Source organism: Scylla paramamosain, chromosome 31, assembly GCF_035594125.1.
Source record: "Scylla paramamosain isolate STU-SP2022 chromosome 31, ASM3559412v1, whole genome shotgun sequence".
In the NCBI taxonomy this organism is placed as follows: Eukaryota; Metazoa; Arthropoda; class Malacostraca; order Decapoda; family Portunidae; genus Scylla; species Scylla paramamosain.
In genome coordinates, this window is record NC_087181.1 from 370001 (window position 1) to 386226 (window position 16226).

At 43.1% G+C, this 16226-nt stretch overlaps 1 protein-coding gene across 6 annotated transcripts in view; it reads left to right on the plus strand.

Annotated features, from left to right (window-relative positions):
• LOC135116360 (nipped-B-like protein) overlaps positions 1-16226 on the plus strand; it is a 53883-nt gene that overhangs the window by 14134 nt on the left and 23523 nt on the right. For 2 of the 6 annotated variants that reach the window (XM_064033736.1, XM_064033737.1), the window contains exon 2: positions 11924-12014. The exons of the other annotated variants lie outside the window; for them this stretch is intronic. In XM_064033736.1, the coding sequence (XP_063889806.1) occupies positions 11942-12014 (73 nt within the window). In that variant the 5' untranslated portion in view covers positions 11924-11941. The remainder of the gene's footprint in view (positions 1-11923; positions 12015-16226) is intronic. 6 annotated transcript variants of the gene reach the window in all.

The following is a 16226-nucleotide window of genomic DNA, read 5'->3' on the forward strand; positions in this document are numbered from 1 at the left end:
CCACGGAGGAGGAGGAGGCGAGGCGGCGAATTCCTCTTGATTATGAGTCGCTGTTCGATAACATTTTCTTTATTACTCGTTTTTCTCTATCTAAAGAGCGGGGGTATCATTTAAGAGAAGGCAGAGGAAGAGGAAGACTTCAGCAACATCCTTATGCTCCTATGCTCTTTAATATTTTATGATCTTAGTAACAATTGTGACTAAGGAAGAGGAGGAGGAGGAGGACGAGTTGGTGGAAGAGGAGGAAGGGAAGGCTGAATCACCATCCTCATTTTGCTGTATGGCAGTTTGTTTTATATCGACATGCCTTAGTAACAGAGGTGAACAAGGAAGGAGAGGAGGAGGAGGAAGACGAGTGGTGGAAGGAAGAGGAAGAGGCTTTAGCAACATCCTATTATTATTCTGAATGATAGTTTATATTTTTCTTAGTAACAGCTGACCTATTAAGTGCGTCAGTAACAGAGGTGACCAAGGAAGAGGAGGAGGAGAAAGAGGAAGACGAGTGGTGGAAGGAAGAGGAAGAAGAGGCTTTTAGCAACATCCTATTATTATTATTATTGTTGTTGTTGTTGTTGTTGTTGTTGTTGTTGTGCTGTATGATAGTTTGTTTTTCTTGGTAACAGCTGATCTGCGAAAGAGACGGAGGAAGCGTGGGTACGAAAAAAATAGTTTGATATCTAGTTCCAATATATACATTATTACCATTAGAGAGAGAGAGAGAGAGAGAGAGAGAGAGAGAGAGAGAGAGAGAGAGAGAGAGAGAGAGAGAGTAGCTCTTGTATTCTCCCTTACCTCTTCTCTTCCTGCGTTCTTCAGGTTAAAACTGCCAATGAGAGAGAGAGAGAGAGAGAGAGAGAGAGAGAGAGAGAGAATTATCAAGGCATTGACGGTAGAACTATGAGAGAGAGAGAGAGAGAGAGAGAGAGAGAGAGAGAGAGAGAGAGAGAGAGAGAGAGAGAGAGAGAGAGAGAGAGAGAGAGAGAGACGCTGCGTTGTCACCTCTCCCAGTTTCCCGCGCTTTTATGCTGCTCCTTCCTCGCTTCTGTTTGGGTCAATCCGGCACCACCGCGCATCCCAGACCCCGCTGTGCTGAACCCGCCGCCTCCACCTGTGTTTTGGGGTGTGTTTATCAAGTAAAGGTACTGACTCCTTTACTGTGTCGTGGTGTAGGTGTGGATGTAGCTTTGATGGTGAATAGGTGTCTGGTGTTGGTTAGATAGGGCTCGTTAAGGGAGGTTAAGCTGAGGTTTGGGTTGGTGTGGTATTGAGAGGTAGAGGGTGAGGGTGGCAGCGCAGACCAGCCAGCCAGCCAGCCATTCTCTGTTCTCGGCTCCGCTCCGCTCCGCTCTCTCTCTCTCTCTCTCTCTCTCTCTCTCTCATTTGTTTTTTCTCCCGTGCTGCTCCTCTCCTCTCCTCCCGCCTTCACAAGAAGAGTAACACACCACCCACCCACTGTTGACATCCTCACCAGGCAGCCGTGCGTGCGTAGACATAACAATGCTCCTCTCTCTCACACACAGAGAGAGAGAGAGGTACGCTGGTTGGTGGTGGTGGTGGTGGTCTGAACAGTCGTACATATATTTGAGGTCTTTCGGTCCATCTCTTGCTTGTGTGTGTGTGTGTGTGTGTGTGTGTGTGTGTGTGTGTGTGTGTGTGTGTGTGTGTGTGATATCTTTATTGTTCCCGTGATTTTGTTGTGTTGTGTCAGCTGTTTGTTGTGAGAGAGAGAGAGAGAGAGAGAGAGAGAGAGAGAGAGAGAGAGAGAGAGAGAGAGAGAGAGCGTGCACGTGGTGGTGGTGGTGATGGTGGTGGTGGTAGGGATGGCCACTTGTTGATAAGATTAGTGGTGTTAGTGGTGGTGGTGGTGGTGACGGCGGTGGTTGTGGTGGTAATGGCGGCGCCCCCTGCAGTGAAGGTGTTATCTGATGTTGATAATTGGGGGAAGAGCGTGCGGCCCCCATAGCGACACACACCTACCTTCCCTTGGTCACGTGGCAAGCTGAGGTGCACGACCGCTAGGTGCAAGTGTTCACAGTGTAGCGGGAAGAGCTAAAGAAATAAATAACGCAAGGCATTCTGAATAAAGCCATCAGACCTACACGTGGCGGTCCCTGTATGAAACAAGACTACATATTTCCGTCTGTCTCCCCATCCGTAACTTTTTATAGTCTCTTCAAAGCTTCGTATTGGCTCGGTACTGACAACCTGATTACTGAGTCTGTTCCACAAGTATATAGTAGTAGTAGTAGTAGTAGAGAGCTATAAAACAAGGGAAGCTCAAAGAAACCTACACTTGACTGTCCCTTATAATACATACCTATTTTCACTAGTCATTCTCATCCTATCTAATCTTTTAAAGTTCTCTATTGACTCAGCACTAACAACATGATCACTGAGTCTTTTCCATTCATCTACCACGCTGAGAACCAATTTCTCCTTATCTCTTATGAACTTATCAAGCTTCAACCCATCACATCTTGTCTTATCCCGATTACAAAACCCCGAGAACTGCTTATGTCACCTTTGTTATGTCTCCTCAATACTTGTTTATACGCCCTGTACCACTGAGTCTATCCCAATCACCTAACACTTCTTGAGGTGGAGTGGTGGGCGCTGTACTGTGTGGCGGTGAGGATAGCACTCGTATTTTGAAAGTCTGTTTCATTCACTAATTTCAACAGGCTCTCATGGAAGTTCTGTATCATTTGAAGGGTGTTTTATTGATTACAGTGCTATATTAAGGCGTATTATACATTATCAGTGGGGAAAATGGCTGTTAAAACACTATTAGTTATCTCTGGCCCCTGAAAATAGTCCAGATGAAGGCGTTAGATCATATTGAGAACACGCATCTAAGGGTCATATTCTGAAACACCTTTGCGCCGCACCTCCACAGCATTCCAAAGGCTCTACCTTGAAGTTACACGTGTTTAAAGTGTGGTGCTGTGGTTCTAAATGCAGATTAACAATATTTCTACATAACTGGATAAACACTCATGAGAACTCGGCTAATAATCTCTATGGCCTTTGAAAATAGTGTTGGGAAGAGTATGAAAATTTTTAGTATGTGTCTCGATATTCGGAAACGCTTTAGTCACACCACGATTGTTTTCAAAGGCCATTGAGGTTTTTAGCCGGCTTCTCCTGCCAGTAATGTAGAAATCTTATTAATCTGTCGCTAGAACGGGTAAAAAAATACTCTTGAAAACCCGTGTAACTTCATCTGGAGCCTTTTGAAAGTTAGAGGAGGTGTGGCGCAGATGTGTTTTAGCCTCTTCTCTGTGTGGACTGTGTGAACTCTTTGCTGTCACTGGGAGTCTGTCTGACCGCGAGAAAAAGGAGTCGAGCACGTGATGTAAAGACTGTGGCGGGGAATGTCTGGCTGGCTGGTTGACTGGCTCTCTCTCTCTCTCTCTCTCTCTCTCTCTCTCTCTCTCTCTCTCTCTCTCTCTCTCTCTCTCTCTCTCTCTCTCTCTCTCTCTCTCTCTCTCTCTCTCTCTCTCTCACACACACACACACACACACACACACACACACACACACACACACACACACACAGAGAGAGAGAGAGAGAGAGAGAGAGAGAGAGAGAGAGAGAGAGAGAGAGCATGGTCTTCTGCTTAATCTTGCACACACAAATGCATGCACAGATAAGGAAGAGAGAGAGAGAGAGAGAGAGAGAGAGAGAGAGAGAGAGAGAGAGAGAGAGAGAGAGAGAGAGCATGGTCTTCTGCTTAATCTTGCACACACAAATGCATGCACAGATAAGGAAGAGAGAGAGAGAGAGAGAGAGAGAGAGAGAGAGAGAGAGAGAGAGAGAGAGAGAGAGAGAGAGAGAGAGAGAGAGAGAGAGAGCATGACCTTCTGATTAGTCACGCGTAACAAATAATGCAACGGATAATACAACTTTTCGGGAAGAGGAGGAAGAGGAGGAGGAGAGGAAAAGAAAGGCGGAGGGTGAGGTTGAGGGGGGAGGAAGAAGAGGAGGGGGTAGATAAAAGGAAAAAAAAAACAACAATTTCTCTAATGTAAATGAGTGGAGGAGGAGAGAAGGAATGGAGGGAGGGAGGGAGGGAGGGAGGGAGGAGGAAGAAGAGAAGAAATATTGCTCACTAAATATAAACACTTGTGCTATAAAAAAGTTTTAGTACTTTTTATTTTTAGTGCGTTGGTAGCGTGTTGTGTTGCTGTTACTGGTGGTGGTGGTGGTGGTGGTGGTGGTGGTGTGTGTGTGTGTGTGTGTGTGTGTGTGTGTGTGTGTGTGTGTGTGTGTGTGTGTGTGTGTGTGTGTGTGTGCTTTCATAATTTAAGAATATTTATTGATGAAAGTTCGTTTTCTCATCTACTACTACTACTACTACTACTACTACTACTACTACTACTAGTGTGTGTGTGTGTGTGTGTGTGTGTGTGTGTGTGTGTGTGTGTGTGTGTGTGTGTGTGTGTCCTTCCATTCATAAACGTACCCAAGCCTTGCCATGTGTTCCGTTTTCTTTACGAGCACTTCATAGGGAACTCGTGCATTTTGTAAAGATGACTTCGTGTTTAGTGAAACCTTTGAGAGAGAGAGAGAGAGAGAGAGAGAGAGAGAGAGAGAGAGAGAGAGAGAGAGAGAGAGAGTATATTGGTGTGTTTCAACGAATTATATTTATTTGATCGTCGTAAGCTATTGTGTCCTTATATCGACAATTTCTCTCTCTCTCTCTCTCTCTCTCTCTCTCTCTCTCTCTCTCTCTCTCTCTCTCTCTCTCTCTCTCTCTCTCTCTCTCTCTCTGATTGGTCTAAGTAACACAAATAAAACAGCTTCTATTTATTTATATCTTACTGAATTTCTCTCCAAAGACTTGACTCTATCGGTAATCAAATATTTGACATTTAATCATTACGCTTATAAAAAGGAAAAAAAACTAGTATAATCTTTGTATTTATTCGTTTGTTGAGCAATTTCCAGGTAGAACTTTGGTGTCTTGCATTATTTATGTTTGTTTTTTGACGTGTAAATAAATATCAGTAAAATATTTATGGATCTTTCGTTATTTTGTTATTATTTATAGTTTCATTTATATATATTGGTTTGTCTTTATATTTTCTTTATTATTATTATTATTATTATTATTATTATTATTATTGTTATTGTTATTGTTATTGTTATTGTTATTTACCTGTACTTAGCGTGCACTGCATAAAAGTTTTGGCAACGTGCATTAGCGTGAGAGGGTGAGTGACATGACATCGGAGGAAAGAAAGGAAATTAAGTTGACTAATTCATGAGCCAAACTTGATGTAACCTTTATGTGTGTGTGTGTGTGTGTGTGTGTGTGTGTGTGTGTGTGTGTGTGTGTGTGTGTGTGTGTGTGATGTTTCTGTTGCTCGATTTTTTTTTTTTTTTTTTTTTTTGCTTCCCTTATCGTGTTGTTCTCAGTAACGGCGTCTCTCCTTGTCTCTTATCCGTCAGGTTGTGATAGGGTCTTGTAATCTTGGTACTTGATCTCATATTTATATCCTTTCTCTTTCACTTTTCTTTCATCTTTTTCCCCCTTTTCATTTCTTTCGTCTCGTTCTTCTTTCATTTGTTTACTTTTTCTTCCTCTCATTTTTTCCGCTTACCTTTCTTTCTTTATTTTTTCATCTACCTTTCTTTCTAACTCATTTCTCCCCTATTCTATTCTTTCCTCTCATTTCTTTTGCCTATCTTTCTTCCTTCTCATTTCTCCCTTCTTTTGTCACATTCTTGCTCCTTTCGTGTGTCTCCCCTTGGTGTACAGTACTTAGGTCCTGTGTGTGTGTGTGTGTGTGTGTGTGTGTGTGTGTGTGTGTATGTATGCTTTGTTGCCTGTGCATGCTTTATTTCATTACTGGTCACCACGCAAGTCTCACGCCCACCAATGCGTTATTAATTTGATGCGTTGCGCGACACGCCTTTATTCTGTGCGTTTCCTCAGTCACGTGATGTCTGGGAACTGTACTTGGCTCTGTTGTTGTCAAGGTGAGACTACTAGCTAGAATCCATTGCGTTCATTCGCGTTGCTAAATTTAGGATAGGCAGTGAAGGGAGTGTAATGCTGTGGCACATTTCTTCTTTCTCCCTACGTGGTCAGTCTCGTGATGTGTGGAGTCTGTGCTCGCCCCGGTGGTTGTCAAGTGAAGGTACTGTCGCTGTTCATAAGGAGGGATCCATTGTGTTCACTCGCGTTGCTTGATTTAGGGTAGGCAGTGAAGGTAGTGTTTGATACGGGTGTGGTCAGTCTCGTGATGTGTGGAGGCTGTGCTTGCTCGCCCCGGTGGTTGTCAAGGTGAGGGTACTGTTGCTATTCACAAGGCGGTATCATTATGTTCACTCGCGTTGCTAAGTTTAGGATAGGCAGTGTAGGTTGTGTTTGATACAGTAATATATTATTCTTTCCTCGGGCGTGGTCAGTCTCGTGATGTGTGGAAGCTGTGCTCGCCCCGGTGGTTGTCAAAGTGAAGGTACTGTTGCTATTCATAAGGAGGGATCCATTGTGTCCACTCGCGTTGCTATATTTAGAATAGGCAGTGTAGGTAATATCTGATACAATGGTACGTTCTTTTTCTCCATACGTGGTCAGTCTCGTGATGTGTGGAGGCTGTGCTCGCCCCGGTGATAGTCAAGGTGAAGGTACTGTCGCTGTTCATAAGGAGAGATCCATTGTCTTCACTCGCGTTGCTAAATTTAGGATAGGCAGTGAAGGTAGTGTTTGATGCTGTGATACATTCTTCTTTCTTCCTATGTGGTCAGTCTCGTGATGGGTGGAGGCTGTGCTCGCCCCGGTGGTTGTCAAGGTGAGGTACTGTCGTTATTCACAGGGAGAGATCTGTTGTGTTAACTCGCAGTAGTAAGTTTAGGATAGATAGTGTACCATTATACGAGAAGTTTGTGCAAGTTTGTGCTTTTTTTTCTCTCTCTTTAGATGAAAGTAATGTAATCAGTGATTCACAACACGGCTTTTTAAATACTTCCCTGTTTAGCAATTCAACTTGACTTTTTAACGATGTGTTCAACGTGCACGACGAGACAAATCAGTCCACATGCTTTATTCAGCCTAAAACAAACAAAAAAAAAAAAATGAAAGTTTCCCATATGCGGTGTTACGATTTTTACTTTTGCGCAGATACGTATATTTATTGTGTGTACCTGTGCATGTGTGCTGTACTTCATCTTGTGTTTGCACGGCATTTTGTGTTCCTGGTATTTGTACGGTATTTGATCTTTATAACATGTCATATTATAAGTAAATTGTTTATTGAAGAAATGAAAAGTCTTGGTGAGGTGATGCGGTTGAGTAGAGGAGTTTGGGTGAGGTTTAAACATAAAATAGATAGATAATAATGATAATAATAATAATAATAATAATAATAATAATAATAATAATAAATAAATATGGGAAGCTACAAGGAACCATGAGGGCTACAAGTGACAGTTCTCGTATAAAGCATACCTACCTAATTCCCCATCACTGAACCTATCCAATCCTTTTAAAGCTCCCTGTTGACTCGATACTAACACAAATCTTTTCCATTCATCTGCCACTGTGAACTGATTTCTTCCTATCTCTTTGAAATCTAACCTTATCAAACTTAAGCCTATTACTTCCACCAAGGTTGTTGTCATAAATGCCTGATCTTTTAAACCTTCCTAGTGACACGGAGCTGCCAACTGATTACCGTGTTTATTCCATTCATGTCACTTGTACGTTATCCTTTCGAATTTTAACCATATCAAGCTAGAACTCGGTGTTTCTTGTCATACATTGGCGACTAACCCTCAGTATGTACACTGTAAACACAACAACAACATCAAGGCATCAACATGTACACCATAATACGTAAACAACATTTTATAGCCACTGCGAGGGAATGTAAACAAACGGCACAGTCTGCATTACAAACATCTCTGGTGCACTTCATGAAGATTGGCGTTAAAAAATAGATATAACAAGATAGACAGCATTAAAAAAAAAACATTATAACTGGTATTGAACTAACTAACGATGGTATTGATAACTAACTGGTATTGGAAGAGGCAGGATAACACACACACACACACACACACACACACACACACACACACACACACACACACACACACACACTAGATAGACAGCTTTCCCCGCCTTGCTTCTGTAACAAAGGTTTCCCTTAGTGTTGTCTGGCTTGGGGGGAGAGGGAGGCAGACAGCAGCAGGTGGAGAGAGAGAGAGAGAGAGAGAGAGAGAGAGAGAGAGAGAGAGAGAGAGAGAGAGAGAGAGAGAGAGAGAGAGAGAGAGAGAGAGAGGGTGGGGGGAAGAATGTGTGGATGAGGGCTGGGGAAGGAAGTGGTGGGGAGTCTGTCTGTGCTCCTCCTCCTCCTCCCCCTCCCCCTCCCCCTCCTCTCAGCTCGGGCAGACAGGCACGCGATCAGCTGATACGCTCTCTCTCTCTCTCTCTCTCTCTCTCTCTCTCTCTCTCTCTCTCTCTCTCTCTCTCTCTCTCTCTCTCTCTCTCTCTCTCTCTCTCTCTCTCGTTGTCTATTCTTTCAACTGCTCACTAGTGTGTGTGTGTGTGTGTGTGTGTGTGTGTGTGTGTGTGTGTGTGTGTGTGTGTGTGTGTGTCCCTCTTACTGTCCCCCCACACAATTGAGCAAGGGACAGGTTGCAGTGGGGAGGAGGAGGAGGAGGAGGAGGAGGAGGAGGAGGAGGAGGAATTAGTCAACTGGTAGGTTAGTTGCCAAGTATCTCCAGCTGAGAGGGAAACCTTTAAGAGAGTCTGCCGTCCTCTTTGTTGCTGTTGGCGGTGGTGGTGGTGGTGGTTCGTGGTGATGGTGATGGTGGTGCACGCAGGCCTCTTGATGTACCGTTGTATGAGTGTACGTGTAATTCTCTCTCTCTCTCTCTCTCTCTCTCTCTCTCTCTCTCTCTCTCTCTCTCTCTCTCTCTCTCTCTCTCTCTCTCTCTCTCTCTCTCTCTCTCTCTATGATCAAGACCAGCATTTATAGTAACCCGGATATCTCTCTCTCTCTCTCTCTCTCTCTCTCTCTCTCTCTCTCTCTCTCTCTCTCTCTCTCTCTCTCTCTCTCTCTCTCTCTCTCTCTCTCTCTCTCTCTCTCTCTCTCCCTCCCGATCAAGACCAGCATTTATAGTAACACGGATCTCTCTCTCTCTCTCTCTCTCTCTCTCTCTCTCTCTCTCTCTCTCTCTCTCTCTCTCTCTCTCTCTCTCTCTCTCTCTCTGGGGTTACAAGGGACAGCCAAGGAAGGGCCGTCTGGCGTTGATGCCCTTGAAAGGTTGTTGTTGTTGTTGTTGTTGTTGTTGTTGTTGTTGTTGTTGTTGTTTTGGTGGTCGTGGTGGTTCTTCTTCTTCTTCTTCTTCTTCTTCTTCTTCTTCTTCTTCTTCTTCTTCTTCTTCGTATTATTATTATTATTATTATTATTATTATTATTATTATTATTATTATTATTATTATTTTTATATTTTAAGAATGTTAACGCTCAAATATGAACTGTTAGAGAGAGAGAGAGAGAGAGAGAGAGAGAGAGAGAGAGAGAGAGAGAGAGAGAGAGAGAGAGAGAGAGAGAGAGAGAGAACGTGTATCACAAGGTTGCTGTGAATTATTATGATAACATTTAACACCCCCTTGCCCACCTCCTGCCTCGTATACTACCCCTGAGTCTTGTATGGCGGCGTGTTACTTACTTTTCAATGCTGGGTGATGGTACGATAATGTTTGATCTTGTACGATTTGAACTACGATACTTTACTAGTCTTTGGTGTTGGTACGATAATTTTTTTTTTATAATTCTGAATTAAAAAGAATAAGGAAGGAGGTTTTAATAATGGAATTGCGTTTGTGTGTGTGTGAGAGAGAGAGAGAGAGAGAGAGAGAGAGAGAGAGAGAGAGAGAGAGAGAGAGAGAGAGAGAGAGATAGACTTTATGAAGTTGCATTGACAAAAAAGTGTCGACGGTATACAAAAAAGATTGTTCCAAGTCATTTACGTTCTTAGTTACTGTTCTTATTGTTGTTACTGTGAATGTGCCTTTTATTATTATTCCTTTACAATCACAAGTCAAATATTTAATGATTTATTATTCGCATGAAAGCCAATGTATTATACAGATGTATTTATATGAGACCTTACGTAGGAATAGACACTTACTATGATGGTGCGGGAAACGAATCGTGGTGGTGGTGGTGGTGGTGGTGGTGGTGGTGGTGGTGGTGGTGTATTGACCCAGTGTTGCCAACCTGCCCGTCACTCACCTGCTCCCTGCCCGCGTTTGAGTGGCACAGGTGGAATGTTTATTGCTGTCTTGTCTTAATGTTGCTCCTTCATTGCAGCCATTTTAGTCACTATCATTTATTTATTTATTCTTGGGAGGGAGGGAAGTATCGAGTAGCCTGTTTTATTATTTTATTTTCCTTTTATTTGACTTTATTCTTTCGTTCAGGGGATAATGTTAAATTGTCAAGATTGGTGGTGGTCGTGGTGGTAGTAGTAGTAGTAGTAGTAGTAGTAGAAGGTAGTAGTAGAAGAAGGAAGAAGAGGAAGAGTGAATGTGGTGGTGAAGTTAAATATTTACCAAATGATCGATTTAAAGCCGCTTGAGATATTTATGTGAGAGACTATCAAGGTCAAGGCTGTGTGTGTGTGTGTGTGTGTGTGTGTGTGTGTGTGTGTGTGTGTGTGTGTGTGTGTGTGTGTGTGTGTGTGTGCGCCACATTACGTACTGCAGCTCTTACTACTACTACTACTACTACTACTACTACTACTACTACTACTACTACTACTACTACTACTACTACTACTATCACTGCCACGGCAACTAATATGTCATTATGTACTTTCACACGTGTAGCAGCTGCAAGTTTAGATTGAAAGCCATGGCAGGTGTGCAGTAGTGTTAAGTCGACGTGTGTGGTGTGGTGTGGTGTGGTGTGGTGTGGTGTGGCGTGGCGTGGCGTGGCGTGGTGTTCTTAACGCAAAGTCCATATACGCTCCTAACTATTATTCTTTCCTCTTCACTCTCATCTAACACACTTCACTGTTCATGCAACCCTGTTTAAGGTCTGCCCATAGCCTTACCAACCACTCAGGGACCAGTCCTTCACCAGTCCTTTCCATGGTCTTCCCTTGAGTCCTACACCTCTCCTATCCGGTCCTGATGCCTTGTTCTTAGTCCCACCTATGCGTTATTTCACATGGTGGCAGCAGTGGGATAGACCTCACCGCTGAAGTAAGCCATGGGAAATACAGACATTGTCACGGGGAGGCGAGGATGCATTATCGTACTTTGGCAATCTACTTGTCTTGAATCCATGCATGTGGTACACTTTAGGAATGCTTGTTACTATTAATGGTAATACAGTCAGCATTTAATACCAGAACCTCTAAATTGAGTTGATTTTGAAACATTCACCATTGCCGTCTGTGTATTATTAATAAGTATTCATATCGCTATTCATAATATACAGGCAGCATTTAATAGCAGAGTCTCTAAAGTAACTGTGTTTAGCAGTATTCATCATTGCTGCCTATGTGTATTGTTAATTGTGGTTATTCCTAAAGCGTATGAGATGCACGGTTTTGACAGTGTTGCCAGGTAGGGTGCTGGAGTGTGGTGTCGTCTTCAGCTCTCGTGACATGGACCATTTTCTAAAACACTTTTGTCCACACCACTACTTTCAGAAGGCTCTGTGCAAGTTAGGCGGGTTTTAAGGGTTTTTTTTTTTTTAAGGTTCTAATGGTAGATTAACAAAATTTCTATATTATGAACTGAAGAAATACCCTTGAAAACCCGGCTAACCATCTCTGTGGCCTTAGAAAATAGTGGCGGTGAGAGAGCAGAGGGTTGTGTGAGATGTGTGGTGTTAATGTTAGCAGTAGTGTTGTTGTTGTCGCTTAGCTTAGTGTGCGTGTGTGTCTTTGCAGGTGTAGTGATGGGGCAGGATGAATGGGGAGCCGAACACCAATCCGCAAGTGCCCATCACCACCCTAGCGGGCATCGCCAGTCTCACCCAGCGTAAGTATGACCCCCATCATTTACAAGTCTTATTACCTATACATTATACTCGTGGTTCCATTTCTAAGTCACCATTGCCTCTACGAATACTCTGTTATCTATACATTACACTTGGGCTTACTTTATTTACACTTCGACATTACTTAGACATTATACTTACGGTTGCATCACTTCAAGTCTCCATTATCTTGACGAGTGCTCCATTAACTTACGGTTGCATCACTTCAAGTCTCCATTATCTTGACGAGTGCACCATTAACTTACGGTTGCATCACTTCAAGTCTCCATTATCTTGACGAGTACTCCATTAACTTACGGTTGCATCACTTCAAGTCTCCATTATCTTGACGAGTGCACCATTAACTTACGGTTGCATCACTTCAAGTCTCCATTATCTTGACGAGTACGGCATTACCTCTGTTATACTTACTGTTCCATCACTTCTAAATCTCCTTTACCTATATAAATACTCCATTACCTATGCACTATGCTCACGGTTACATTATTTCAAGTCACCATTATCTTTACGAGTGCTCCATTACCTTCGCATTACACGCCGTCACGGGATCTGAAGGCTGCATCATCCCGTGGCAGCCTCCCCGTCAATACTACACCCGTGCATACCAATACTTGTCACTATTAACACACAGGCAGCAGTGGTGAATGTTGCTTAATATAATGAATTTTTAAGTTTCAATTTATAAACGGGGCCTCTTGGATAATCCTTTTGGCATTTTCCTTTCCATTTTTTTCTTCAAGTTTTTGTGGCCATACGCCGATGACTTCCTTTTATTATTCTCCAATTTTGGATGATCCTTTTGGTTCTTTCCTTTGGGGACTGTCACCTCACTCGGATTCTTTTTTTTTTCTAAGTTTTGTAGATCCACGTCGATGCCTCTTTTATTATTCATCTCAAATTTTGGATAATCCTTGTGGTCCTTTCCTTTAGGGACTGTCACCTCCCTGGGCCTTATGTTTCCCAAGTGTCTGTAGTCTTTGGTCAGTGCTCCTTACATAAAAGAAAGGGACCAGTGACAAATACCCTAAAATGAAGTAAAATTTCAGTTTCATATAGCAAACGATGCCTGTGTGTCTTATTAATAGCGATAAGTATTGTATTCCTAAGGCGCCTCACGTGCTTAGGTTCGGAGGAGTTGGATGTATGGTGACGCAATCTTGGCTCTCGTGACAGACTACTTCATTGTGCTCCAGCCATACTCCGCTCTTCTCTAGACTGCTTCCGTATCTTACTGTGTGTGTTGTTGTCAGTGATACTTTGATTCACGTCACTATTTTGGTGGTGTCTTTAATATTGTGGGTGATTAATATTCTACTACTACTACTACTACTACTACTACTACTACTACTACTACTACTACTACTACTACTACTACTACTACATACTACTACATCTTTCTCCTTCCTCCTCCTCTTCCTGTTCCACTCTTTCCATGAAGCTGTTGACTCCTTCCTCTGCCCCTAACGCTCCTTACTCCACATCAGTCCACCTCATAACGCTACTCCAGTCCACTCCATTGAGCTTCATATGTTATGTTCTCCACCTCTTAGAAAAACTACACACATCTTCACTCCTCCTGCCATCCCGTTACTTCTGTGAGCTTTAATAATAAGTACTTTACTCCTCTTGTTACTCCGACCACCACCACCACCACCACCACCACCACCACCACGTCAGCGAATTAAACTATTCCACCACGTAAATGCGTCCTCTCTCTCTCTCTCTCTCTCTCTCTCTCTCTCTCTCTCTCTCTCTCTCTCTCTCTCTCTCTCTCTCTCTCTCTCTCTCTCCTTTTTATTATTCTGTTCATATTTTAATCTTTTAATATTCTATTTAATATTCAGGAGGAAAATAAACTTGGGGATTTTTAAAGTAGCAAATGATAAGTAAAGGTAATAAACAAAAGACAAATACATGTTAGGAAGAAAACTTGATAGTCTTGAGAGACAGAGAGAGAGAGAGAGAGAGAGAGAGAGAGAGAGAGAGAGAGAGAGAGAGAGAGAGAGAGAGAGAGAGAGTAATGAGATGGAAAAATATTACTAATTTTGTGTACTCGGTATATATTTTTTCCTGTATAAATACTTAAGGATATATTTTGTTACTACTACTACTACTACTACTACTACTACTACTACTACTACTACTATTTTATATGAAGTTTATGTGGTCTTTTCTTTGTGCGAGCTGTGTCTGTGTATGTGTTTGAAGTAACTGTAGGGTTAAGTTCTTACTTATTATTATTGCTTCATACTACCTCGCAAACACGATGTAATATGACGCAGGAGTAAATTTATGAGACAGCGCTACTTCTCCCGCCGAGAAACTGCCGTGGGCTAGGATGAAACACGCAAGTCAGTGACAGTAGTAGTAATAGTAATTGTGGTGGCGATGGTTGTGTTGAAAATTTAAGAGGAGCTGGGAGAAGCTATATCGCAGCCTTACACATGACAGAATAGTAGCTCATCATGGTAGTAGAAGTCCACACCATGGCATATCGTACCCCACCACGGCACATTGCAGCTTCCCTTAACACACACACACACACACACACACACACACACACAGGAACAGCTGGCTGGCCGCGAATAGCACTCTTCACAAACTTTGCACCAGACACAATAGTAACAGCCCACGGAATAACACCTGTTCTTTGTTCACCCGTCACCACGCTGCACATTATATCTGACTTCGCGCGGCGACACAACTCTTTCTTGGCTGACATTTCGCACTGAGAACTTTTGTAATTACTGGGGACGAATAGATCAAATGGAAATAAAAAAATAAAGTCAGCGAATTCACTTATTTAGTATTAAAGGTTTCTTAACGCATTGGGAACCTCCACTCCGCTACACTGCAACACACACACACACACACACACACACACACACACACACACACACACACACACACACACACACACACACACACACACACACACACACACACACACACACACACACACACGTACGTTCACCAGAGGGAAGTTAAGGTCAGTCTGTTGAGTGTGCAGCAAAGCAAGGCCTTTATTTACATTGCGTCACGTGGCGGCGCTTGGCAACGAGCTTTGAGTTGCCGCTCGCCGCCCGACATTCCTTCCTCCCTTTCCCCTTGCTAATTTCCAAACATTCTCTCTTGTTCCTTCACGTTCCTTGGTGTGTAAAGGGCTTCATTAGTTGTTCTTAATATAGAGCACGCGTTAGGGCAGGGGCGTGTGCGAGGGAGAGATGGGAGGGACGCGTTTCATGAGGGAGAGAGAGGAGGGAGTGGGGTGTATGAGTCAGCCTGTGGATACCGTATGTAGGTCACTTGTCCTCTGCTGGCTCGCTGGTACACGATACAGCTCCTCCTCCTCCTCCTCCTCCTCCTCCTCCTCCTCCTCCTCCTCCTACTCCTCCTCCGTGTGTGTGTGTGTGTGTGTGTGTGTGTGTGTGTGTGTGTGTGTGTGTGTGTGTTTCTAAATGTAATATTAACAACAACAACAACAACAACACACACACACACACACACACACACACACACACACACACACACACACACACACACACACACACACACACAACGGGATGAACTCAACCGGGTGAAAGAAAATTAGTTCACACACACACACACACACACACACACACACACACACACACACACACACACACACACACACACACACACACACACACACACACACACACACACACACACCTCTATTCCACAGTGTACGATAGTATTTCCACCCGGTGCACGATACGCTTTCCTTTCTCCCGCGTTTTTTGTTAGGAGGAGTGACTCAAAAGTTCCGGCCCCTCCTCTTGACACGTCCTCCCCTCGTCCCCGCGCGCTGGTTATCTGACATTTGTTTACCTGAGCTTGGGGAATATCTGGGGAGGGAAATGCTGTGTTGCCAGTGCAGGTGGTGAGTTTAGATTGGTGTTTCAGTGTGCTGTGGTATTTGGTGTTTATATTGAGGAGTGTGGTAATGCTGCTAATAGAGATGTGGGGTAATGTGATGTTGTTGTTACTATAACAGCTACATCAATAGCATCATTATCTTTTAATGAAACACTAACAATACAGGAAGTCGTACTACTAAATATATAATGAGGATGATGATGATGATAATAATAATCAATAGTAGTAGTATGATAATGTTTATCCTACCAGTTCTTTTGCTATCATCACCACTTACGGTTGCTGTTGTTGTT